The sequence below is a fragment of the Aotus nancymaae genome, unplaced genomic scaffold (assembly GCF_030222135.1).
Source record: "Aotus nancymaae isolate 86718 unplaced genomic scaffold, 86718_ANA_hifiasm-v0.15.2.pri h1tg000108l, whole genome shotgun sequence".
Classification (NCBI taxonomy): domain Eukaryota; kingdom Metazoa; phylum Chordata; class Mammalia; order Primates; family Aotidae; genus Aotus; species Aotus nancymaae.
Genome location: NW_026988523.1, coordinates 8,611,738 through 8,638,292, shown reverse-complemented (window position 1 = coordinate 8,638,292; position 26,555 = coordinate 8,611,738). Strand labels below are relative to the sequence as shown.

The following is a 26,555-nucleotide window of genomic DNA, read 5'->3' as shown; positions in this document are numbered from 1 at the left end:
TCTCTCCTGGCCATTGTAATATTTTCTATCACAAATTTTACTTCTAAATATGTTATATACTTCACAATGCATTGTTATTAATTGTGGTTAAATTATGGGGATTTCTAAAAGGTCTTACCTTACCCATTTATTTACCATTTCTGGTGTACTTTATTCTTTTGTGTAGATCAATTTCTGTTACCATTTTCCTTCAGCATCAAAGACATCATTTACCATTTCTTTAGTGCAGGCCTGCTGGTGGCAAATTATTTCTTTTATGTGTCTCACAAAGTCTTATATTACCTTTGTGTTTGAAAGGTACTCCCTATGTATGTATAAAATTCCAGATTGACTTTTAAAGAAATGTTGCTCCACTGTCTTCTAGCATTGTTTCAGATGAAAAGTCTGCTGTCATTCTTATCTTTTATCTTCTTAACGAAATATGTTTCTCCCAATTTAAGGTATTCTTTTTATGGGTATAAGCATTTTGATTATATGTGCCTTGCACTAGGGTTTTTTTTCCCCCTTTGTGTTCTTTGTTACTGGTGTTCTTTGAATTTTTTAGATCTGTAGATTTATAATGTGCCTCAGATTTAGAAAATTTTTGGCCATTATTTCTTCAAATATTTTTATGTCCCCTCTTTCACTTTGGGAATTCCAATTACATGTCTCTTAGGCTAGTTGAAGTTGTTCTTGAGGTCACTGATGAATAGTTTTGTTCATTTGATCTTTTTCATCTATCTAGTTCATTTTGGATAGTTGCTATTGCTGTCTTCCGTTTTTCTCCATATAGATTGACTTTTCCTCTTATGGTGATACGTAGTTTCTATTGCTGTCTTCCGTTTTTCTCCATATAGATTGACTTTTCCTCTTATGGTGATACGTAGTTTCTATTGCTGTCTTCCGTTTTTCTCCATATAGATTGACTTTTCCTCTTATGGTGATATGTATTTTTCTGCTTCTTTGCATGCTTGTTTTTTAATTAGATGCCAGAAATTATAAATTTTACCTTGTTCAGTGCTGAATATTTTTGTAATCCTTTATATATTCCTGAACTTTGTTCTGACATGTAGTTAAGTTACTTGGAAACAGTTTTAATCTCTTGAAGCTTGTTTTTAAGGTATGATAGATAGGACCAGACCAGTTTTAAGGTATGATAGATAGAACCAGATCAGTTTTTTTTGTCTCTGTTAGTTTTGCCTCACTACTGAGACAACCTTTTTGAGTACCTGATGCATGTTTATTTCTAGGTTTTTCTACTCTGGCCGCTGGGAACGTGTAATATTACTGGCCCTTTGTCTGGAAAGCATTGTTTTATATAGATGGACTGGTGTTTTGTTGTTGAAGGTAGGAATGTAAATCTAGTCCCTTTTAGTTCGCTTTGGGCCAGAAGGGGAAGCTCAATTTGCATGTGTTTAGTCATTTGAAATTGATTGTGATTTTCATTGTAGCTCAGCATAATCTGTTTTCTTAAATATTTCACTTGTATTTAAAAACAGTGCTTTTATTCATTGTTATACTTTATAAATATGATTATGTAGAGTTGGTTAATATTATTATTGTTATTATTATTATTATTTTTTGAGATGGAGTCTCTCTTTGTTGCCCAGGCTGGAGTTCAGTGGTACAATCTCCACTAGTTGCAACCTCCACGTCCCAGGTTCAAGTGATTCTCCTGCCTCAGCCTCCCAAGTAGCTGGCATTACAGGCATGTGCCACCGTGTGTGGCTAATTTTTATATTTTTGGTAGAGATGGGGTTTCACCATGTTGACCAGTCTGGTTTCAAACTCCTGGCCTCAGGTGATCCACCTGCCTTGGCCTCCAAAAGTACTGAAATATGCAGGCATGAGCCACCCCGCCCGTCCAGTTAATGTTATTAATTTTTTTTTCTCCTTGCTCTGTCAGTTGCTGATGAATGTGTTATAATTTTGATTGTCTGTTTTTCTTTTCTTTTTTGGTAATTTTTGCTTCATGTATTTTGAAGCCGTTATTAGGTGAAGTTCATACATGTTTAGAATTTTTATATCTTCTGGATGAATCATCTCCTTTATTATTATGAAATGGATATGTTTATTGTTGGAAATATTTCTTGTTCTGAAGTCTACTTTGTCTGATAATGATATAGCCACAGCACCTTACTTATAGTTACTGTTTCCATAGTATAGTCTTCTTCATGCTTGTACTTTAATTCTGTCATTGGTCATTATCCTTATAAAGTGTGTCTTTAAAGTAGGTAAGTATTTTTTTCTTTTGTTTTTAAAAACACAGTCTAATAAGTGCATTAAATTGAAGTACTCATGTCCATTTTAATTTCATTTAATATAGTTATTGATATGGCTAGGTTTGAGTCTACACCACGGTATTTGTTTTCCATTTCTCCCTCCTGTTCTTTATCACCTCTTACTCCTTTCTTGCCTTCTTTAGACATCATTGAGTTTTCAGTTTTCCATTTTATCTTCTCTATTTTTCACGTGCTTCTTTTTATTGTAATTTTAGTGTTTTCTGTAAATACAACAAAAGGCCCTTTCTTCCATACAGTCTATGATACGCTACTTCAAGGACAATATGTTTACAGTCATTCTTGAATATATGGAATATACCACTGTAAGGAAAATGTAAAACATTACAGTAACTCAGTTTACTAAACTACTTTCTTTTGGTTCAGAGCATGTTGTAAATCCCGCCAAACATTTTTTTTTCTTTTTTTAAACATTGTTATTTTGGCTTTTGAAGCTATGATTTAAAAAAACACAACAAAACAAAAACCCACCAGACCCTTACTTTTATTTACCCAAATATTTGCCTTTTCAGATGCTCTTCATTTTTTCTTGCATCCATCTAGCTGATTTTCTGGGCATCCATCTGGCTGATTCATCTTTCACTTGTATACCTTTTTTTACTATTTCCTGTAAAGCAGATTCTTTTGGTCTGTATAGAAGCTTTGGATTTTCTTTAAAACACTTTAAAGATATTTGTACTATTCTTTTGTTTCTGATTAAATCAGTAGTCATTTTTACTGTTCTTCTCGTAAAGCTTGTATGTCCTTATATCTTTTTTCTGTCTAGCTGCTTTTTTTTTGAAACGGAGTCTTGCACTGTTGCCCGGTTTGGAGTGCAATGGTGTGATCTTGGCTCACTGCAACCTCCGCCTCTGGGGCTCACGTGATTCTCCTGCCTCAGCCTCCTGAGTAACTGGGATTACAGGCGCACACCAACACACCCACTAATTTTTTGTATTTTTATTAGAGACAGGGTTTCACTATGTTGGCCAGACTGGTCTCGAACTCCTGACCTCATGATCCACCTGCCTCAGCCTCCCAAAGTGCTGGGATTACAGACGTGAGCCACCGCACCTGGCCTCTAGCTGCTTTTAAGATTTTCTTTTTGATATTGTTTTTCAGCAATATGACTTTGTGATTCCTACATTTTATTGTTTTTATATTTATCCTTCATGCGTTTCATGGAACAAGAGATCTGTTTTTTGTTTTGTTTTGTTTTTTGGGAGTGAACAAATTCAGTGCCTAAGATTTAATTTGTGAACATGGTGAGCCATTATTTTTTCAGCCCTTTGCTCTCATTCCTTTCCCTGTAGGTTTCTAGCCAGATGTTGTTATAATGTTTCGTCCTATCTTGTAGACTTCTGATGTGCTGTTCTTATTTGTCCTTTTTTTCTGTGAATTTAAATAATTTGTATTGAACTGTGTTTGAGTTTATTATTCTTTTCCTCTGCTATGTCTACTTTGCTCTTAATTTCATCCAATTTTTTATTTTGAAAATTTTAGTCATTTTTTTATTTGTAGTATTCTCATTTGTTCTTTAGTTTCTTTTTTGTAATTCTTCATCTTTTTATTTATTTTGTCTACTGTCCACAATTCTTTAATAATTACAGTAATATTTTAAAGTTCTGTGTTGCTTATTTTAGCATCTGGATTTTCTGTGTATTTCCTCTTATTGCTCGTTTTTTTTTTATTTTTATTTTTCTGCTTTTTGCATGTCTTGTAATTTTTTTTTATTGTATCCTAGATAGTCTTTATTCAGGTCATACAGAGTGTAAACACTTTGGGATGATGAGGCAGGAGGATCACTTGGGCTCAGGAATTTGAGGCTACAGTGAGCTATGATCATACCACTGCACTGCAGCTCTGGCACAGAGCTAGACCCTGTCTCTTAAAATAAGAGTGATATAGAGACTAAAATAGTTAATATATTCTTTCTGTATGGTCTTTCTTTTTTTTAGGAGCATGGATGAGAGACTGACCTTTTTGGTTTTAGTCAGGAATTTTGCTTAGTTGGGGCTTAATCTCTGCTTGAGTTAATTTCAGTTCATTGGCTTTAAAGAATAGTAGGCATTTTTGGTTTATCCCTTTGTTTGTTACTGTGGAAGTAACCTTTTACATTTTGATCTGAAGAGGATTAAACACTAATTTTTTTTAACTGAAGGGTTTTGTATTGTGATAGTGTTGTCTCAGTGATGCCAGTTCTTCCAAATCTCAGTCACTCATTTTATGAACTTTTTGTAAATATTCATCCTTTGCTTTGAAGCATGTGTGTTCTGAAATTGTTTCAAGGATTTATGTTCTTTATTTCTAATATTTTGGCTCTTTATGTTTTTTATGTGTAATACCTTTCTGTTTAAAGTTTTCTCTTAAAATTAATTAAAAATAAAAACCTATTTAATGCAGAGGAAAGTATATTAATTTAGTAATATGATTATGGATTTTTCAGTTTTCCTTCCAATACTGTCATCTTCTAGTTTTATATCCTTTCAGTGTTTTTGTATTTTTTAACTTGTAAGTTTAGGAGTACATGTGCAGATTTGTTATATAAAGGTAAACATATGTAATGGGGGTTTGTTGTACAGATTATTCTGTCAGCCAGGTATGAAGCCTAGTATCCATTAATTATTTTAACTTATCCTTTGCATCTTTCCACCTTCCACTCTCAGATAGGCCCCAGTGTGTGTTGTTCTCCTTTATGTGTTCATGTGTCCTCATCGTTTAGTTCTCACTTGTAAAGGAGAACATGCGATATTTGGTTTTCTGGTCCTGTGTTAGTTTGCTAAGGATAATGGTTTCCAGCTCCATTTATGTTCCTGCAGAGGACATGATCTCCTTCTTTTTTATGGCTGCATAGCATTCCATGGTGTATATGTACCATGTTTTCTATCTCGTCTACCATTGATGGGCATTTAGGTTGATTCCACGACTTTGCTACTGTAAATAGTGCTGCAGTGAACATACATTTGCATGTGCCTTTATAATAGAAGGATTTATGTTTCTTTGGGTATTCTGGTCACATACACCCTCCCAAGACCGAGCCAGGAAGAAATTAAATCCCTGAACAGACCAATAAAGAGCTCCAAAATTAAATCAATAATAAATAGCCCTACCAGATGTACAAAGAAAAGCTGGTACCATTCTTACTGAAACTATTCCAGAAAATTGAGGAAGAGGGACTCCTCCCTAAATATTCTCTGAGGCTAGCATCATTTTGATACCCAAATCTGGCAGAGACAACAAAAGAAGAAAACTTAAGACCAATATTATAGATGAACATCCATGCAAAAATCCTCAGCAAAATACTGGCAAATTGAATCCAGCAGCACACCAAAAAGCTTATCCAGCATGATAAAATAGGCTTTATCTCTGGGATGCAAGGCTGGTTCAACATATGCAAATCAGTAAATGTGATTTATCACATAAACAGAACTGAAGACAAAACTACATAATTATCCCAATAGACGCAGAAAAGGCTTTCAATAAAATTCAACCCGCTTTCATGTTAAAAACTCTCAATAAACTAGGTATCGAAGGAACATACCTCAAAACAATAAGGGCCATCTGTGAGAAACCCACAGCTGACATCATTAAATGGGCAAAAGCTGGAAGCATTCCCCTTGAAAACCAACACAAGACAAGGATACCCTCTTTCACCACTTCTGTTCATTCAACATAGTGTTGGAAGTCCTGGCCGGAGCAGTCAAGCATAGAAAGAAAGAAAGGGCATCCGAATAGGGAGAGAGGAAGTCAAATTACCTCTGTTTGCAGATGACATTGTTCTATATCTAGAAAATCCCATAGTCTCAGCCAAAAAGCTTCTTAAGCTGATAAACAAGTTCAGCAAAGTCTCAGGCTACAAAATCAATGTACAAAAATCACTAGTATTAATTCATTTCAATACAAAGACTTGGAAACTACCTGACTTATAAAAGGGTTTATTATCTAGTCTTTAGAGTCATTCACTTTTCCAAACTGCAGTATTTTTTATTGCCTTATTTTCTTATTCCAGAGACTTTTATACCCCAGGGGCATATATCAAAGTAAACTTTTGGGTGGGTAAAAGATAAGTGATAAGCCTGCCCGCCTTGCCACCATCCCTTCCTTACAACCCTCTGTACAAAGTGAGAATAGAAAATTTGATGAAAGAGGCTAGAATGGAGAACTGGAGTGATGTTTCGTGAGCAGACATGTTTTAGAAGAAGAAAAGGTAGCTGGTGGATAATTTGGGAATTAATTTTGTAAAACCCTCTGTGTCCACACATACACTTTGGGAGATCTTCATGCATTCTCAGATATATCTGTACCCCTATTTGAAGTCTGTTTTCTCTTTATAGAAGCAGAAGTGAATAGCCTTTCGAAGTTTTATGTTGACAGTAGATTGAAGGAAAATACCATATTGATCTAGAGAAAAATTATTACCTAAATAATAGTAATAGGCTATTTAAAGTATGGCATGATGACTCCTGTTTGTGTATTGTTACCTGCACATTTTATAGATAGGAAATCTGAACCCAAGTAGGTGAATAGTCATTAAGTTATATAGGGTTTTTTTTTTGGTTAGAATTTTAAGCGTGGCAGTCTGGCTGATGCCTGTGATTACAGCACTTTGGGAGGTCAGGGAAGGCAGTTCACTGGAGGTCAGGAGTTCGAGACCAGCCTGGCCAACATGGTAAAACCCAGTTTCTACTAAAAATACAAAAGTTAGCTGGGCGTGGTAGTGCACCCCTGTAATCTCTGCTACTTGGGAGGCCGAGGCAGGAGAATCTCTTGAACCTGGGAGGTGGAGGCTTCAGTGAGCTGACATAGTGCCACTGCACTCCAGCCTGGGTGACAGAGTGAGACTCTGTCTCAAAACAAACAAAAAAAACCTAAGTGATAAATACTTCTAATTTACAATGTCATAACATTGTTAACTAGGTTTATAGCAAATATCAGCAGTCCTTAGTGTATCACTCCCAGTCCCTTATATCAACTTTCTGGAAGGAATCTTTTCAATTTTTAATTGTTTTTATTTATTGCCACTTGCTCGCTTGCGCTCTCTCTCTCTCTCTCTCTGTATATATATATATATAGTTTTTTTTTTAGAGATAATTTTTTTTTAAGAGAGAGGGTCTCACTCTTCCACCCAGATTGGAGTGCAGTGGTGTGATCACTGCTCACTGCAGCCTTGACCTTCCTGGGTTCAGGTGATCTTTCTATCTCAGCTTCCCAAGTAGCTGGGACCACAGGCAAATGCCACTATGCCTGGCTAGTTTTTGTATTTTTTGTAGAGACAGTGTTTCACATGTTGCCTAGGCTGTCTTGAACTCCTGGGCTCATGAAATCTGTCTGCCTTGGCTTCCCACAGTGCTAGGATTGCACCAGCAATTCTGTTTCTAAATAACTTGCCTATGCCATTCTGCTTGGAAAGTCTTATGCAAAAACACATGTTCACCCTCGAAATGCCAGTTGTTCTCCTCTTGAGAAACTATTGTAGAGTGAACTGAACTGGGAAGATGAACTCATGCTGACTAAACCTGTAAGGACCAAATTACTCATTTTATAGTGAAACATGTAAAAATCAGTTACATTAGTTATTTACATAGTTCTGACCGGTGCATTTTCTCTCAGTTGGAAAGACATCTAACGTGCCATATAACAGAAGGATACTAAAGCATGGAATTGGAACAAGAAGAGTTTAATACACAATTCACATATTTAATTATGTTAGGCTGGAATCAGGCAGTTATTCCATTTCCAAAAAAGGGATAATTTTTTCTTTTAGAATACAACAAAATTTAATTGCAGAGAAGGATAGGAAAATAAAGAAGACCAATGTTCTATAAAAATTTGAAGCGTATTTCATGTCACATAGCAGATACGCTCCCTCTTGAGACACTTGACTGAACCAGATGGGACAAGTGTAACAAAAACTTGCTGTATTGTGAAGAGTACTGAGAGTAGAGAGTAAGATTCTAAATATATATATTCCTTTTTTTTTCTAAATATGTTTCCCTTTGTTCTTTTTCTTACACACTTCCTTATCCAAAAATGGGAGAATTGGGATAAATGATCCTTATATGTTTTTTGGAAGTTTTGACAATTGTAAGAAATGTTTAGAGAATTGGCTTCTTGGACTTCTATTTTTAGTAGTGGAATTACTTTCATGTTAAATTCTGCACTTGTTCTAACAGAACAATATATGGCTCGACATTTTGTTATAATTGCTTATACTCTTTTCCGTTTTTTAAAGCATTCTTTTTTTATTCCACTATCTTTTTTATAATTTTCTTTCATATTTATATATGAAATTATAGTTTCACATTTGCCATTCATCTCCTTTCTTGTAATTCTTCCTTTAAAAAGGTTAAACTTCAGAAGAAGTATCATGGGGTGAGTTCCTGGTGTATGTAGTTGGCCCCACTTTCCTTTTACATTGACATTTTGGGAACTTCCCCTTCTCCTTTCTACAAATCAATTGCATTCTTGTCGTATTTACATATTCTAGTTAATAGATTGAAATGAAGTATTTAAATTTATAATTTTAAAGATAGTTTGTACACTTTCTTTGTAAATGAACTGTCACTTTATTAGCTTGGAGTTACTTTTTGTATAAAGTTGTTACTTTTTATATAAATGTGTGGTCTTTGCCCTCTAGACAAATAATCTGTAGATAGTGATAACCAGTGTAGAGAAGTCCCAAGAATGATGTGGAAGACTTGGATGCTTTGTCACCACTGTTGAGACAGAGCCCTTATGAGTTTGTTCTGTGTAACAGATTAACTCACTTGGGAAGAATGGGTCTAAGGTCCAGTCAGTCAGTTTGTTATGCAAGAAAAAAATTTAAGTCTTCATGATACTATGTTTGGAAATTTATTCAGTTGTGTATTAATTCAGTTATATTTTTTAAATTGGAGTATCCTATTGTGATTGTCACTTCATATTTCATCTCCTTATTTGCCTTGACTTGTAAATTTCATTGATCTGTTTTGCCGCTCTTTTTTTAAAATCAAAAGATCTGCAAGAGAGATAGACTCTAGAAGTGGGTGTGAGGTGGTCATGCTTATTTGTAGTAAGTGTTATATCTTAGTGATTCTTCAGATTTTAATTGGCTGCTTGTTATCATCTGGACACTTGTGTAACATAGATTACTGGAACCTTTTCTAGAGCAACAGGATCAGAATTTTAAAAATCTGACCCAGCGTCTGTTTTAACAAATGCCCCAGCTAGTTCTCTTGCATAGCCAGGCAAATTAAAGTTTTATTAATCTTTTTTATTCATATATTTTTGCTTGTTTTGAAATTGCTCCACTGGGCTTTTTTATTCTCCCTTTCAAGTATATAAGAAAAAATTAGAGTGATGTTTGTTCATAAACTATCTCTAATTGATATTTTTAGCTTTTGATATCCTTTTTGTATATTTTTATCAGAGTCACCTGGAATTCCTGGTTCTTCTTGTGAATTTTAACAGTAAAAGATATATACTTGTATTTTTATGTTTTGCTGCCCAGAAGATGTCAAGGTTTATTATGCTTTCATTTATCTGTTCTATCTTTGTTTCAATGACCAATTTAAGTTACACCCTTCTCCCAACCCCCAAGCTGCCCACTTGATTATATTAAATTTTTTTGCTTTCAGATGTTTGATTTTGCCTGACTTCTTCCATAGAAATATGTTCTCACATCTGTGAGTAAATAGGTAATAACTAGAAATAGTAAATTTGACTTGTGAAAGTATAGGTTTATCTCTATTTATTACGCTTACCTCTGCAAATGAAGTTCTCATGAATAAAGTGATTTTAGTGTCTATAAGCTATGTTACTTCCGTCATAAATTCTTTTTTGATGTTTTATTACTTTAGTTGGGGAAGAGGAGGCTAGGAGTCAGGTAATAGAATTGCTATTATCCATGAAAAGATTTTTCAGCATGTTAGATGAGGGATGTAGTTTAGAACACCTGTTTCTCAAAGTTAATTTTAGTTAGTTTTGTAGAAAATTGATTCTTTAATGCCAGTTAGCAAATGGAAAAACTGATTAAGTAGCAGTAATAGACTAACTTAGATGGGTGCATAAAGTTGCTTCATACTGGTTATACTATGGTGTTAAAGAAAACTTTCAACTCAGTTATATTTTTTAAAAGATCAATTATAATTTTCTATTGTAGGAATCTCATGCAGCCCAACTACAGATTCTTATGGAATTCCTCAAGGTTGCAAGAAGAAATAAGAGAGAGGTATATTATTTTGTGTGTTTTACATAATGTTTTATTTACAGTTGATAACTATTCCCGTTTTGTAAAAAGCATTTCAGGCTAAAAAAGTTTCTCTAAATATTTTTAAAAGCATTTGAATTTTTAGGAGATTTCCTTAAGCTTTCTTACTTTAACTTCTTTTTTTTTTTACAACTTGATATTTAAAAAATCATTTTGTGGAGACATGCTGAAAAGTTATCAGTAAGATTGGCTTCAATAACTTACCTAAAAGCTATAAAGAGCTGAAAATAGAATTATTAAATAACAGTACCCTTCACCATGAAAAGAAAAGAAAACTTAGGAAAATTTAGATTATAAAGCCTTAAGTGGGACATAGTTTATTTCTTATGGTAAAAATGCATGTGGGCAAAAACAAGTAAAAAGATAGCTACCTATTTAGAACTTAGGAAGTCTAACTCATGGAGGACAATTAAAAGGCAATTTTGTATCAACAGTTTTATAGCGAGCATGTTCTAATTTAACATTTGTAAAATTTCTCAGTCATTTCACATGTATACAGAATGTGGGAAAATTAAATAGTCAAAATCCTGTGTTGTGGATAGCATGGTAAAATTACTTTGAAAACTTTTCAAAAAAAATTTCTAACTGGCTGGAACCTGGTATGTTTATGTTAAGAATTGTCTAATTATGATACTTTTTACTCATTTAAAAATGTGTAAATTGTCTATTATGTGCTGTGTTCTGGGCTGTCTTTATTCTTTTCAAAAATAAATAGAGATGTTTTACTGGATGATGAAATATTCTTTATATTGTTTGTGACTATATTTTTCTTATTCTCAACTGTTGCTAATTTACTTGTGATTTAAATATGCCTGCTAACAAACATTATCTATTATAAATTTAAGATTTACTTCTATCTCTTAGGGTTTTTTTATTGTTTTTTTTCGGGGGGGGTGGGAAAGATGATGTCCAGTCATTCATTTGTTCAAATGTCTGGTGGCGCAGTATAAATGGCAATGTGCATGAAAGTTGCCTGATGCTCTTGCTAAAATGCATGCTCTGATTAAGGGAGCCTCAGTTGGAGCCTGACAGTCTGCATTTCTAGCAAGCTTCAGTGATGTTGAAGTTCTTGGTCCTTGGACCACACTTTGAGGATCAAGGCTGAATATTTTATGTGGAATTACATGTTTCTGTCTTAGACTTTGAAGTCATTGAGAATGATATTCAGTACGTAAGAAAGTACCTGATAATGAATAAGTAAATGAATCAATGAAATTAACAGTTAAAATCTCAAATACTTGGAGTGTAAATGAAATCACTAGTTATCATCTGTGTCCTAAACTATTTTTATGAAACCTAATGGTTTTCATTAGCCTCTGAGGTTTTCAGTATTATTCATTGCTTCTGTAGGGGTCTCATGATGCCTGCCACAGATTGTTAGTTAGACTTGACATTTTTACAGCATATAACTGTAAAACATTGTGAAGGGTCTGAAATTTTTTACCCTTTTAGCAGGTTAACAAGTTAACTTGCCACGGTTTCATCGATGCTGGCAGAAGACCTGAGACAACTGGAAATAAAAGATTTTATTACTCATGGGACATTTGATAGCATCAGCTTCATCTTTGCATCAGTTCCTTCTGACCCCTGTGTCCCACATGTGACAATTTGGAGATGGGTCTAGGTGGATGCTGCACACACAGTGGATTTGTTTGTGTTACAGCAAAGGAACCCTCATACTAGGAAACCCCAGTCTTCTAAAAGGGGTTGCTGGCAAACCTCTTCAATGTTGGTACTGCCAGAGACATGATTTTTATTATATTGGTCTCAGAAAACAAATCTGCCCTCTGCCCCCAGAATAAGTCATTATTTCTGTCTTGCCAGCCTTTTGCTGTATAAACATTCTTGGAAAGATAATTTAAACAAAATCTATCACAAGATATGCAAAAATTGGAGAGAGATTGGAGAATTCCTTCCCAACATTAATTTTTCCATGTGATCTTCATTTGGCCTTTCTCTGATGTGGTGGCCCGTGGCCTCCCACAACATATTCTGTAATATTGACTTTGATCTTATAACTTTGGCATAGTGTTTTTATATTTTTGATATTAAACTTCCGGGTGAATCGTGCTGTAGAACTTTTTTGCTTGATTTTGATTTGAATCTAATGTAATCCTTGTGATTTTTTTCTGTCTCTTGGACCACATTTTCTTGTAGTAGGTGGATTATCCAGGAAGCATACTAGTTCCAAATACTTCTGGATATTTGTGCCTCCAGTGTACAGTGATTTTACTGTCATTAATACATTTTGGTTTTCTTGATTTTAATATATCTATGATTGAGTGACTTTGAGTATTTTAATTTAAATTGCGTAAGAAATTCTGAGAAGCTATGTTAACAAATTTTAAACATTTATTACTTTGATTAAATTTCATGGATTTCACAATAATTGGAATTAGGTACTGTATGATTTTAACAAGTTTTAGCCTGGAAAATATAGTTGATTAATACCTCATGTTTTAGTGCAGACAGAATAAAGTGAGTGATTATATCTTATTCTTGCATGTAAGTCTATTTGCCTGTTTAATCCTCAAAATGAATATAATTGTTAAAGATCTTAGGACCTGTAATACAGTTTATATACTTATACTTATTCAAGTAAAATACAGATTTACCAGGAGGCAAATTGCTACTTTTGAGTTTGTTTTTCTAAGATTAACATTCAGACTTTGAAAATTTGTGATTTCATTTTTAACTTTTAATTGGAGTTCTGATGAGTGTAGGTTTAGACATTCATATATACCAATCAAAGAAGTTAAATACCCCTTTTGGATTTAATGTTAAGATTCATTTAATTCATTTGGATAATCAGTATTCCACTGTTAAAACTGGCTAGTAATTTAGGACCATTTAATTTTCAGTTTATTTTTTCCTACTGACTCTCTTTAGAATGTTAAGAGAATGCACAGTGCAAGGTACATAATAGGCTTTTGCATTAGTTATCTATTGCTGTGTGACAAATTACTCTCAAATTTGATGCCCTGAAACATTAAAAATTTAATATATGGGGTCTAGAATTTTGATTCAGAGTAGCAGGATGCCTTGGCTCTGTGTTTCTTACCAAGCTGCAATTATGGTATTGGCCAAGGTAGCGGTTATCTCAAGGTTTGACTAGGATAGGAACTTTCCAAGCTCATTCATCAGCTTTTGGAAAGAGATACCAATTTTTTGGCAAATGGGCTTCTCCATAGGATAGCTCACTATGTGGCAGCTGGCTACCCCTCAAAAGGAACAAGTAAGAAAGCAGGAGAGAGTATTGAAGACAGAAGTCACTGCTCTTTGTAACTTCATCCTGGAAATTACATTCTAAAGCTTTTCGCTGTTTTCTGTTTGTTAGAAGCAAATCATTGGTTCATTCCACACTCAGAATTGCACAAGGGTATGATTACTAAGAAGTGGGGATCTTTGGAGGCCATCTTAGAACCTGCCTATTACAGCTTCTAATAGTTATAAATGAACATGTTAGTCTTCCTTCATGGTCAGATTAAACAAAAGGGCCTTGGGTTCTATGTAAAAGCCAGTCTTTTCTGTGCTAGTTTGTACCAGCATTTGAATGGTTCCCCTCTATTTCATTTGATTTAATTTTAAAATATACTTTTTGACATTTTTGATACCCATTTAATTTACTGTAATAGAATCTTTTTGATGAGTCTTGGTTTCCTTTTGGTTTTATTGTGAATATTAGTAAATCAAATTTTAAACCATTTTTATATGAAAAACAGAAAAGTATATAAAACAAATTTATAGTTTAAAGAATTATAGTAGAGTGACCATATGTATGAACACCATTGTAAACACAATAGCATACTGCTAGAATTCCTGAAGCCCCCTTACTACCCTTTTTGGATTGCAGCCATCTTTGTTGCACAGTAGGTAACCAGTATCCCAAAAGTTATGGTGCTTTCTTGCCTTTCTTTAATGTTTTGCTACCTGAGTGTCCATAGGTCTGTCTGTTTTTGAGCGTTATATAAATGTGCTTGTGCAGTTGTAATCTTTTGTTCCTGTCGTCTTCAGCTAAATGTTAAGATTCATCCATATGGTTATATATGACTGTAGTTGATTGATTTTTGTTATTGTATAGTATTCCATTAAGTGAATATGTCCCATTTTTGTTGGTGATGGGCATTTGAGTTGTTTTCAGTTTTGGGCTGTTTACAAAAAATAGTACTGTCTTATAGTGTAGCCAGGTTTATTTTACTATGCATATTTATATGGAATGTATTTAGAAGTGGAATTGATGAGTCATAGGTTATGTGTGTCTTCAGATTTAATAGATAATGCCAAAATATTTTCTGAAACAAATTGTATTACTTATTCTTCCTATAGGCAGTATATGAGCATTTTCTGTTGCACTGGGTTTTTACCAGTATGTGGTACCGGTAGATTTTTTCCAGTTTAGCTAATCTTGGGGTATTTACAGTTTTCTATGATTGTAATTTTCATTTTCCTGATGATGCGATTGAGGACCTAGTACTACGTTTATTGGCCATTTGAATTTTTTAATGTTTGTGTCTGAAGTACTTGTTTAAAAATTTTTACTTTTTTTGTTTGATTTTTCTTAATGGCTTGATATTTATATATTCTACATAAACATTTTGTCTGATCTATCTTTCACAAATATCTTTCCCTCTGATTGGGCTGCATTCTTTTCACTGTCTTAATGATGTCATTTGATGAGCAAAAGTTTCTGATATTAATAGAGTGAAATTTATCTTTCCTGTTATAATTAGTGTCTTTTGTGTCACTTAAAGTCTTTTCTACCTGTGGTCATGAAGACATTTTTCTATATAGTTCTTTGAAGCTTTATTCTTTTATCTTTCATATTTAGATTTATACTGTACTTGGAGATTTATTTTTGTGTATAATGTGAAGTATAGAGATATTTTCATATGGATATCTAGCTGTCCAAGCATCCTTTATTAAAAAGTCCATTCTTTCTCCATCACTCTGAAGTTTCACCTTTGTCATATATCATGTGTTCATGTATGTGTGGGTCTGTTTCTAGGTTCTCTTTTCTGCTCCACTGGTCTTTTTGGCAATACCGAATTTTATTAAATACTAGAGCTTTGAATTAAGTTGCTGTTCTTCTTTAAAGTCTGGAATATTCCTGGCTCTCTGCATTTCAATATAAATTTGAGAATCAGCTAGTACATTTCCATGGTAAACTTGCTATGCTTTTTATTGGGATTAATTTGACTAGATAAATTTGGAAGACTGTGTATTTACAATATTGAGTCTTCTAATCCATGAACATGGTACTTCCCTCTATATTTAGACTTTTTAAATATCCTTAAATTTTTTTTATTTTTCAGGTATTCATACACATCTTTGTTTTAGATTTAGTCATTTTTGATGCTATTGTAAGTGATGTCTGTGTCTTTAACTTTAGTTTCTTATGCTAGTATATAGAAATACAGTTGCGTTTTACATACAGATTTCTTAAAATATCCAGGAGCCTGGTTAAACTCACATTAATCCTAATTTATTTGTAGATTCTTTTATATTTTCTATGTACACATCATAATCTGCAAATAATAACAGTTTAGTTTCATTCTTTATGATCCTTATATCTTTCATTTATTTTTCTTGTCTTACTCTGCTGGCTAGGACATCCGGTACAATGATGAATAGAAGTGGTGATAGCGGGGCATCCTAGTCTTGATGCTGATCTCAAAGTGAAAGCATTCGACGTGTCACCATTAGGTATGATGTTTTCTGTAGGTTTTTTTTAGGTACTTTTTATCACTCAAGGCAGTAAATTTCTATTCCCAGTTTGCTAAGAGAAGTTTTAAAAAATTTCTAAATGGGGTTGAGTAGTCTTCAGAATTTTTGTGCATCTGATACCACCATACAGTTTTTTCTTTTCATTCTGTTAATGTGAATAATTACATTGGTTTAACATTGGAAAGTCAGTCAACTTTGCACCTAGAGTGACCAACCATCCTGACTGGCTCAGGGATGTCTTATATCTTAGTTATATTACTGAAGGTTCTGCATTTTAGGAAACCCCACCAGGACAGTTGGTCCCCCTACTTGCATCCTTTATATAAACCAAACTTGGCCATTTTGTTTATCCTCTTCTATATGATTTGGTTTGCCTTCATTTTGTTTAGGATTTTTGCATCTATGTTCATCAGTGAGATTATTTTTTTCTTACACATATCTTGTCCAGTTTTGCAATAAAGATTATGCTAGCTTTATCAAATGAGTTGGGAAATATATCTTCTTTTTAAATTTTCTGAAATAATTTGTGTAATCTATGGACATCTTTGTTGAATGTTTAAAGATCTTACTAGAGAAGCATTCTGGACCTGTGACTTGTTTGCAGGAAGGTTTAAGTTATTGAATCCATTATTTGAAAGTTACATTCTTATTAAGGTTTTTGTTTTAGATGTCACTTTTTATATGTTAAATTTTTTCTAGTCATTGTTTATGTCATCTCAGTTTTCAGATTTGTTGGCATAAGATTGGTCTTAATAGAGTCTTTAAGTTTTTAGTGTTGCTAGGGTTGGCATTGTTTATTTTACTTGTTCCTTTCTCTTTCTCTCTTTTTTTTTGATCAGTTCTTGCAAGGAATATATCAATTATATGAATTTTGTCTAAGAACCAACTTTTGACTTTGTTTTTCCTCTCTATTTTGTTTGTTTTCTATTTTATTTATATTCTTTTTATTTCCATCCTGCTTTCTTTGGTTTTACCTTTTTGTTCCTTCCTAATCTGTTAGCTTGGGTGGATATGCATATTATTATACAGATTGTTTCTTCTAATGTAGGCATTTAGGGCCATAGTTTCTTATTTTTTAATCTGTACCTAATTCTTTTGGCATCATATTTTGTTTATTATTATTTAGTTTAAAAGAATTTCTTTTTTCATTATATTTTATTCTTAGGCCTGTGGGTTATTTAGAAACAAGTGTCTTATTACTTGAACATTGAGATTTTGTCTTTTCTGTTTTGGATTTCTGTTATAATTGCATTGTAATCAGAAAGTTGTGTTATCTTTCTTTGAATATAATATTTGCTGTACTAACTGGTAATTGGTTAAATTTTGAAATACTTGTGCTTGAAAAGAATGTGTTTTCTGCAGTTGCATGATTCGTTGTAATGTTGTTAAATGTGTGGTGAGAATTTTCTGCATTCATACCAGGTCTTTGTTTTCTTGTTATACCTATTACTGGCTCATTATCTTTGAGGTGAATTTCTCATAGATAGCATATGGTTGGACTATGCTTTGTAAATCTACTCTGCCAGGCTCAGTCTTTTAATTATGTATTTAGGCTATTTATTTAATATAAATGCTATGATATAACCTGCCATTTTATTTTTTATTTTGTTTTTCTCTTTTCCCTTTTTTTTTCATTTCTTTGAATTTCTTCTCAGAAATATTTTTTGTTTTGTGTTTCTTTTTTTTATTATTGTTGTTTTTCTGTTTTTCTCTCCATGGGTTTTTGAAGAGTTTTTTTTGGAATTCCGTTTTGATTTATCTATAATGTTTTTAAGTAAATTTTTTGTATTGCGTTTTAGTTGTTGCGCTTTATATTACAGCATATATTTTTAACTTATCAGTCTACTGGTATTCACATTTGTTTACATTTGCTCTTAAATAAGCCATCTTATTTTGCCCCTTCACTACTCTGTTATTTATTTATTTGGTTTTGTTCTTGCTTTTTTCTGTTTTCTTCTCAGCTTAAAACAAAATATTGGTTGGACATGGTGGCTCATGCCTATAATCCTAACACTTTGGGAGGCTGAGGTGGAAGGATCACTTGAGGCCAGGAGTTCCAAGGCCATCCTGAGCAGTATAGTGAGACTTTGTCTCTACAAACTAGTTTTTAAATAAATTTGCAGAGCATGGTGGCCTGTGCCTGTAGTCCCAGCTCCTTGGGAGGCTGAGGTGGGAGGATCACTTGAGCCTAGGAGGCAGAGGCTTTAGTGAGCTGAGATTGTGCCACTGTATTCCAGCTTGGGTGACAGAATGAGTCCCTGTCTTTAAAAAAACAAGCAAAAAAGAGAAAGTTCTATGAAAGGATTAAATAAAGTCTTTTAATTAGGTCTTCCATTTCAGGAACTAGATATTAAGTATGTGTGTGTTTGTGGAGTGATAGTATGGGATGATAAGGGTTTTGGCTTGCTGTAGTGTGTACTTTGTATGGCTAAATGCTTTGTTTTTGGTAGTAACTCTCTTAGAATTAGTATATATTAGGTTTTGCTTCTTGATTTAATTATTTTATTTATTTATTTATTTATTGAGACAGAGTCCTGCTCTGTCGCCCAGGCCGGAGTGCAGTGGTGCAATCTTGGCTGACTGCACCCTGCAACTCCTGGGTTCAAGTGATTCTCCTGCCTCAGCCTCCTGAGTAGCTGAGAGTGCAGGTGCCCATCAATACCGTGGCTAATTTTTGTATTTTTAGTAGAGACAGGGATTAACCATGTTGGCCAGGCTGGTCTTGAACTCCTGACCTCAGGTGATCCGCCTACTTCAGCTTCCCAAAGTGTTGGGATTATGGGTGTGAGCCACTGCACCTAGCCTTGATTTTTAAAATCAGCTTTTCCCCACTGAAAGTGAAATGGTGTATTCTTTTCAGTTTGGAACAATTATATATAATTTATTCTAAATTATATTTAAAAATTCAAATAATGAGTTTAATATTTAAGCATATCTTTATCAAGCCACTAATGAAAGTCAAATGAGTACCACAAAACCTACCTACACCAAAGCCATTGTCAATAATGGGAGACTCTCTCTCTTATCCTCATAAGGGATTCTAAGACTGACTTACTCTTTACATTTACATGAAATATTTCTATAAGTTTTTGGGGGGCATTTTGGCCCAGTGTTAAGAGAGTGCTTCCTATTGGTTCCTTACTCCCATGCTATCAAATAGCATTGTCTTAGTTCTCTGTCTTACATATTTATTTTTTATTTTAAGTAACACCAAACTCTGTAATGGTGTTAAAAGTAAATGTGATCTAGGAGTTTATTATCATTCCTAATTTGTGATTGATTTTCCTTTAGATAAAGCAGTTCAGTTTCTTGATTTTCTTCATATATCTTTCAAACATTCTTAGACTTATATTCAGGCTTTTCTTCTAGGTTCTCCTTGGGGTTATGAGGTTTGCAGAGTGAACTTAGCCCATTTCTTCTTTCCACATCCTTGAAATGGTTTTCCTTCGTCTTTTATCTATTTACTTGTATTAAAATGTCTTGCACTATGTAACTTACAGCTCCAAATCCCTTCAGAATTCTCGTCTTGAAATGGAAACACCTCAGATCTAATACATGCTCTCAACAGATTTATTCCAAATTTTTTTCTTTTTAATATTTCTTGCCTGATACCTTGTCAGACTTTCTTATAGATCGGTTGTGTCATTTTGTTTTGCATTCTATCTGTATATTTATCAGGACAACACCGTGCCTTTGTTATTTCATTTTTAAATTGAACCATACACAAATGCTGTTTCTGAAGGAAAAATTGTTTTATTATTGGCAGTTATATGAGGTTCACCTTATATATAGTAGCCTCCATATATAACAATAGGTATATTATCCAGTAAAAGCTTTGAGGTACTAGCAGTTGGAACATTACTTTTAGAGAAGACATTAGAGTTTAATATTTTGAGATTTCAGGTGACATTGGAAATTTTTCTGGAATTTTAGGTTCAAAAGCAGAATAAAAATTAATTTCAGTTATTTATATGTCATACAAGTTGATATTGGCTGTCTTTGGCTATTGATATTATGGATGTTTACTTTCTTTTTTAATATAATTTCAACCTTTATTTTAGATTCAGGGAGTACATATACAGGTTTCTTATGTAGATACATTGTGTGATGCTAAGGTTTAGGGTATGATTGGCCCCATCACTCCGAAATGTGAGCATAGTACTCAACAGTTAGTTCTTCAATCCTTTGTCTGCTCCCCAACCCCAGTAGTTCCCAGCGTCTGTTGTAACTGTCTTTATGTCTATGAGTATCCGATGACTCCCACTTATAAATGAGAACATGTGGTATTTGGTTTTCTCTTCTTGTGTTAATTCACTTAGGATGATGGCCTGCAGCCCCATCCATGTTGCTGCAAAGGACATGATTTTGTTCTTTTTAATGGCTGCATAGTATTCCATGGCGTCTGTGTATCACATCTTTATTGAGACCACCATTGATGGTCTCAATACTGAATTACATATTCAGTAATGTGATTACTGAGTCAAATAGTAGTTCTCTTTTAAGTTCTTTCAGAAATCTCCAAACTCCGTTCACCACAGTGGCCGGACTAATTTACATTCCCACCAGCAGTGTATAAATAAACATTCCTTTTTCTCTTCAGCCTCACCAGCATCTCTTGTTCTATTTTTATTTTTGTTTTTTCACTTTTTAATAATAGCCATTCTGACTGGTGTGAGATGGTATCTCATTTTGGTATTTATTAACGTTTATCTGATGATTAGTGATATTGAGCGTTTTTTTCATGTGTGATGGCCGCTTGTATGTTGCCTTTTGGGAATTGTTTATGTCTATCCCAATTTTTTTTTTTAATTCCTTCAGTCTTTCTAAGGTTCAATTCAGATATATCCCCACTTTTTAATGGGGTTATTTGTTTTTTGTTTTTCATTTATTTGAGTTTTTTTTTTAGATTCTGGATATTAGACCTTTGTCAGATACTCATTCTTCTTGTTAAACGTATTTTTTAAAACAATTATATTAAAGACTTCTCATAGTAAAGCATTTGCTTAAATAAAAATTTCAAGAGTGGAGCATTTTAAGGTAGTTAACTGAAAATGTTTAAGGGATGACTATGGGAGTGTTTTGCTGAAGTAGAGATCAACGTCACTGGAGCTGAAAATGTGCATGAACCAAAAGGCTTCAATGATAGTGGGGAATAACTGGAATGTTTATAGATGTCTAAAGTGGGTAGACAAGGATTTGGCTGCTTAGTATGAGCTAGACAGAGTGGTTTTTATGGTATGGTGGAAAACTAATTTTAGGTTGGAAGACTAATTGTTGGAAATGTCCGTGGAATGGAGTAGGAATGGTGAGTTCCTATCTATTAATAAGTCCTGTAAACTCTGGGGCTTTAGAGACTTTTATCAGTTGAGCAGCCGTTATTTGAAAGAGTTTCAGAACAGACAGTGTCTTTAAGAGTGAGCAGTGTTTCAGTTAAGGTGGCATTGTGTGACATGTTTTAAGGTGATAGGAAGTTTATTAAAGTAGATAGATGAGTTGAAAGCATTTGAAAATGCAAATCACTCTTTTAACCTTTGATTTCTCTAGTAGTGTTGTCATTTCCCCTGGTTTTCTGGCTGCCACTTTGCCCTTCTTGATAGTTAATGCTCCTTCTTCCTTTGCCCATCTCTTTAACATTGGTGTTCCCTACCATTCTAGTTTTGTTTTTATCTTTTCTGACTGTACTAATTGATGTTAAACAAGTTCATTTATTGCCTTAGCTTCAGCCTTTGATTTGATTTCATTTTCAATCAAATTTTAGTCGTCTAGTTCTCCTCCTACCCCACCAGCTCTTCATTAGATGTGGTCTATATTCCCTTAGTACGTTGCATAACATCATCAAAATGTTTAATATGGTATTTCAACTATCGGCTTTCTTGTTTGCCATCTCCCCTAGACTGAACTTAATGAGGTAAAGGGATACAGTTGTTTTTAGATCCTGTTCTTCTCAGTGCTTAGGAGGGTGCCTAGAATTGGTAAATAGTTGAATGAATATATTATTAATTAGATTACCAACTTTGCTTGTATTGCCACAGAAGAGAAGATACTAATGCTAATAGGTCTGTAAAAAAAAAACAAACCCTGTTCAACCTTATCAGTCATTAAAGAAATGAATTAATAATAAGGTACTGCTTTCAATAGGTAGGAAAGAATAGTAGTCAACAGCATAAATTCTGGAACAAGAATCTTACCTTAATTTGAATTCCAGTTCTTGCACTTAACTCACTCAGTGATTTGGACAAATCATTTAACCTTTCTGTGCCTCATTTTTCATATCTTGCAATCAGTAATATTTGAGTATTGTTAATATTTTACATTTTGTAAATTCATTCGCTGTATCTGGATTAGAGTAAGACAACCGCATACTGGCGATAGAAATTTAAATTCGTATAGTGTTTCTGGAAAGCAGTTTTCTTTTGATTGAATAATTTTATTTTTAATACTGGCGATAGAAATTTAAATTCGTATAGTGTTTCTGGAAAGCAGTTTTCTTTTGATTGAATAATTTTATTTTTAATACTCTCTTAATAAAATCTGAAGTAACCTTTTAATAAAATCTGAAAATGAAATGAAATGAAATCTGAAAGACCAGTATATTCCAGAATTATATGTGATAGTTTACAGGCAACTTAAATCACTAAGGAGAAAGGGAGTGGTTCAATATATTGTTGAATGTAATTCAGCAGTTATAATATTTGCATTTTAGTGGCATGTTTTTTAATGATTATTATGATTGAATAGGCAAGATATAAAAATTAAAATATTATCTCAACTGTGTTCTTAAAACCCTTAAGAAGGAGGTATTCAGATACTAACTTGTGGTTGCTTTTGGGTGAGGGGATTTAACCTCTCTCAGACTAATCTTTATTTATAAAGTGTGATTAAAGGCCTGGCACGGTGGCTGACGTCTGTAATCCCAGCAGTTTGGGAGGCTGAGGCCAGCAGATTGCTTAAGCTCAAAAGTTGGAGACCAGCCTTGGCAACATAGTGAAACTCATTTCTATTAAAAATTAAAAAATTAAATAAAGTGTCATTAACAACTGACATGCTGAATTTTTCTGTTTGATTGTTAACAATTAAATGAGGTAATGTGGAAGTTCTTTGGCTATCTTGTATTTTTTTAAGTCACTGTCATTGTTCATCTCTCATACTTTTATTGTAAAATCAAACTGTTGTATTAAAGAAGTACAACATTGTGTTTTCTTAAACATAATTCTCTACCTTTGCATTTAAAAATGGGAACTTCTAGCTGTATTTTGTCGATGGTTATCCCTCTTGTTAATTTGCCTTTAGTGCCTAGTTTGATATGTAAATTTATTTTATGATCGTGGTGATGCCATTTTGGTTTGGCTTAGGCTTTTTTTTTTTTTGTCTCTCTCTCTCTCTATTTAATCTGCAGCAACTGGAACAGATCCAGAAGGAGCTAAGTGTTTTGGAAGAGGATATTAAGAGAGTGGAAGTAAGGAATCAAGAATTTCTCCCATCTTTAGCAGTTTTTCAATTTCATGAAATTGTCACCTTTCTGTTAAGTTTATGGAATTGGTCTTGGTTACAAAGAAAGTAACAGCTGTTACTTTCGTTTTAATTGAGAATGGATTTTTGTAGAAAAAACATTCTGAACACTTGATGATAAAATATAGTCTAAATTTGTTTTACAATATTTTATTGCCATAATTTTTATTGATTAGATTGACCCAAAAAAATCACTCTGTTTTCTTGGAGTGCTGTCATAATAACTTAAAACTGTCAATTATTACCACTAAAATGCTTTTTTAAAATTAATTTTACATATCTACTGTGCACATTTCTAGGTGTTAAGGTTAATTCAAAAAGAAATATAAGAATGCATTACCAATATTCTGGGAATTTACGGTTTAATATAATTTACCCAAGGAAATTTATTGGAGGATCCTTGGGAGTCTCATAGGGTATTATGATGTGAGGTTTTTGCCTTTGGCTGTATTTATTAATAAGTTTAGTTCGTGTTTTTAATTTTTTATGTGTGTTATAATTTTCTTTTGCTGATACATAGAGCATGTTAAAGATTAATGGATTTAATAGTTAGTGAATGTTCACTATCCTCTGTTGGCATTCTTAAGTTGTTACACATTTATGTCACTTACTTGACTGTATGATTAAGCTGAACTTGGATTAGCCAGAAATAATTCTACCTGATTATTCATCTTTAGTGGCATTTTAAAATTTGCTATTTTCTCAATAACCAAAATACAGTGCATAAAAAAGGAAGCTAGGTTGTCAGTGTAATTGAAAGACAAAATTTATATAATGGTTGATTAGGCCTATTATTCTGGATTATTGAAAAAAAATTAGAATTTAACTCATTATTAAACAAAGCTAATATTTCAGTCTTAATGTTTGTGGAGAATATATTTAAAGCAGAGATTGACATATCCTGGGTGCTTTTTGTGTGAAGAGTTGAACCTAATGATCCAGTTACCTTACTGTCATATTTATCTTAATATTTTTCAATAGATTATCACCCAAATTAATGATTCGGTAGTTCACTATTCACATAGTATAGTATACATGTCATTTAAAATCTTTACATTTATCTTTTTCTGCATTTGGTGGCTTAATGATGAACAATATTTAGTAAACAATTGATAGTTCTTTAAAATTGTGTACCATAGAAAAGGTTTGTCTCTTTTCATATGTCCTTGCTTTTGTACTCTCGAGAGGAAGCCTTCAGAAATTTGATATTGAGACAAACAGGGACTGATGAAAACCTGGGAATAGAAAGGAATATATCATACCCCTTTTTGATTTATATATCTTGTATTTGAAATGTCTACTATAATTCAAATAATTTTACTTTCAGGAAATGAGTGGCTTATATTCTCCTGTCAGTGAGGATAGCACAGTGCCTCAATTTGAAGCTCCTTCTCCATCACACAGGTACAAAGCTTCACACTTGCAATTGATTAGAATTCATATTACAAAGTATGCATATGGTCGTCTAGTCCTTAGGAGCCTTTTCCATGTAGTGTATGAAACCCCTGAGAAATTACTTTGATCATGATCTAGAAATGAGATTTATATGGCCCATCTGTTTCCTTAATGAGCTGAATTTCATACCAAGAAGAGTTAGCGAGTACAATACTATAATGTTATGAATTCACAGTTGAATTAAAAGTTTGATGAATTTCTTAAAGTAATGATAGCTTTAAATATCTTATGAATTAAAGTCAGATGACATTAAAAATCTAAATTTGAGAACATGAAGTGGTAATACTAGGGAAAAATGTGATAAAATTAAGCCTTGGACTTTCCCAAACCCTGACTTGTTAAATTTTATGGGGAAGATCACTTTTGAAATGAAGGCAATAGATCTATTAGTTTAGATTTCCCTGGTATTTTCTTATGACTCCTTGTTATTAATTTAATTAATTCTCCTATATGCTATATTAGAGTGGGGTTATATTTGTTTTCCTCATGACCATTTCCCAATATTTTAGAATAAATGCCTGGCTTCATTTAGTAGTAGGTATTTGTAAAATATAGTGAATGTGTGTGATTCCCTTTTAGCTCTAAAATTCTATTTCATGAAATATGTACTTTCTCAATCTTGAATTTTGAATTTTTATGCTTGAAATGTTCAAACTAAGTACAGTTTTACATGAAATCATTTGTTTTTGATTTGTTAAATTCACTCTCTGTTTAGGATCATGATTTAATGGAGTTTTATCAGACAGATAGTTTTAGGGTAATGTGTACTCTCAGGAAGTCCAGTGCTACTATGGTAGACTCTACTAACCTTCAGAAACTTTTATCAGTTTAGGAAAGCTATTATGGATCTAATGTGGTACATTATGTACAGAAAGGGTGCAGGGATGTTCTAGTTAACAGCGTTCTTGAGAGGTTTGACATTTTTTCCTATTAATTATAGTACAGAGAATCCTTGTGAGTTCTAGTTGATACTGGCGTCATTTTAGCTGTGTAAATCAGCTGATTTTCTTCTATATTTTACTTTCTTTAAAACGTTTGAGAATGACTAGGTCTGTGTATATTGTTATCTTTAAGCCTAGAATTCAGTTCTGATATACACAGGATCTTTTTCAATGGAATATTTATTATGTAAGTACATACAGGGAAGAAAAAGTTGTCACATCACACAAAGTTCACTAATAAACTGGTGATTCATTACCATTGTCTTACTGGTCTCTGTTTAACAGTAGCAAAAATTTTTTTGTATCTATTGTTTCCAGATCTTTGTTACTCAGTCTCTCATTGATTGTCGGAGTTTATGAACTTGTGACAGTATAGTGCATTTACTTAATTGCTCTATTTATTGAATGCCTCTGATGTGC

At 33.3% G+C, this 26,555-nt stretch overlaps 1 protein-coding gene across 5 annotated transcripts in view; it reads left to right on the top strand.

The window, feature by feature from the left end:
* COP1 (COP1 E3 ubiquitin ligase) overlaps positions 1–26,555 on the top strand; it is a 235,552-nt gene that overhangs the window by 42,604 nt on the left and 166,393 nt on the right. For 3 of the 5 annotated variants that reach the window (XM_012444565.3, XM_064370558.1, XM_064370557.1), the window contains exons 6-7: positions 10,399–10,467; positions 25,067–25,143. In XM_012444565.3, coding sequence (XP_012299988.1) covers positions 10,399–10,467; positions 25,067–25,143 — 146 coding nt within the window. Of the gene's footprint in view, positions 1–10,398; positions 10,468–23,626; positions 23,687–25,066; positions 25,144–26,555 lie in introns of all 5 variants that reach the window. The other 2 variants (XM_012444561.3, XM_064370556.1) reach the window with 1 other exon arrangement.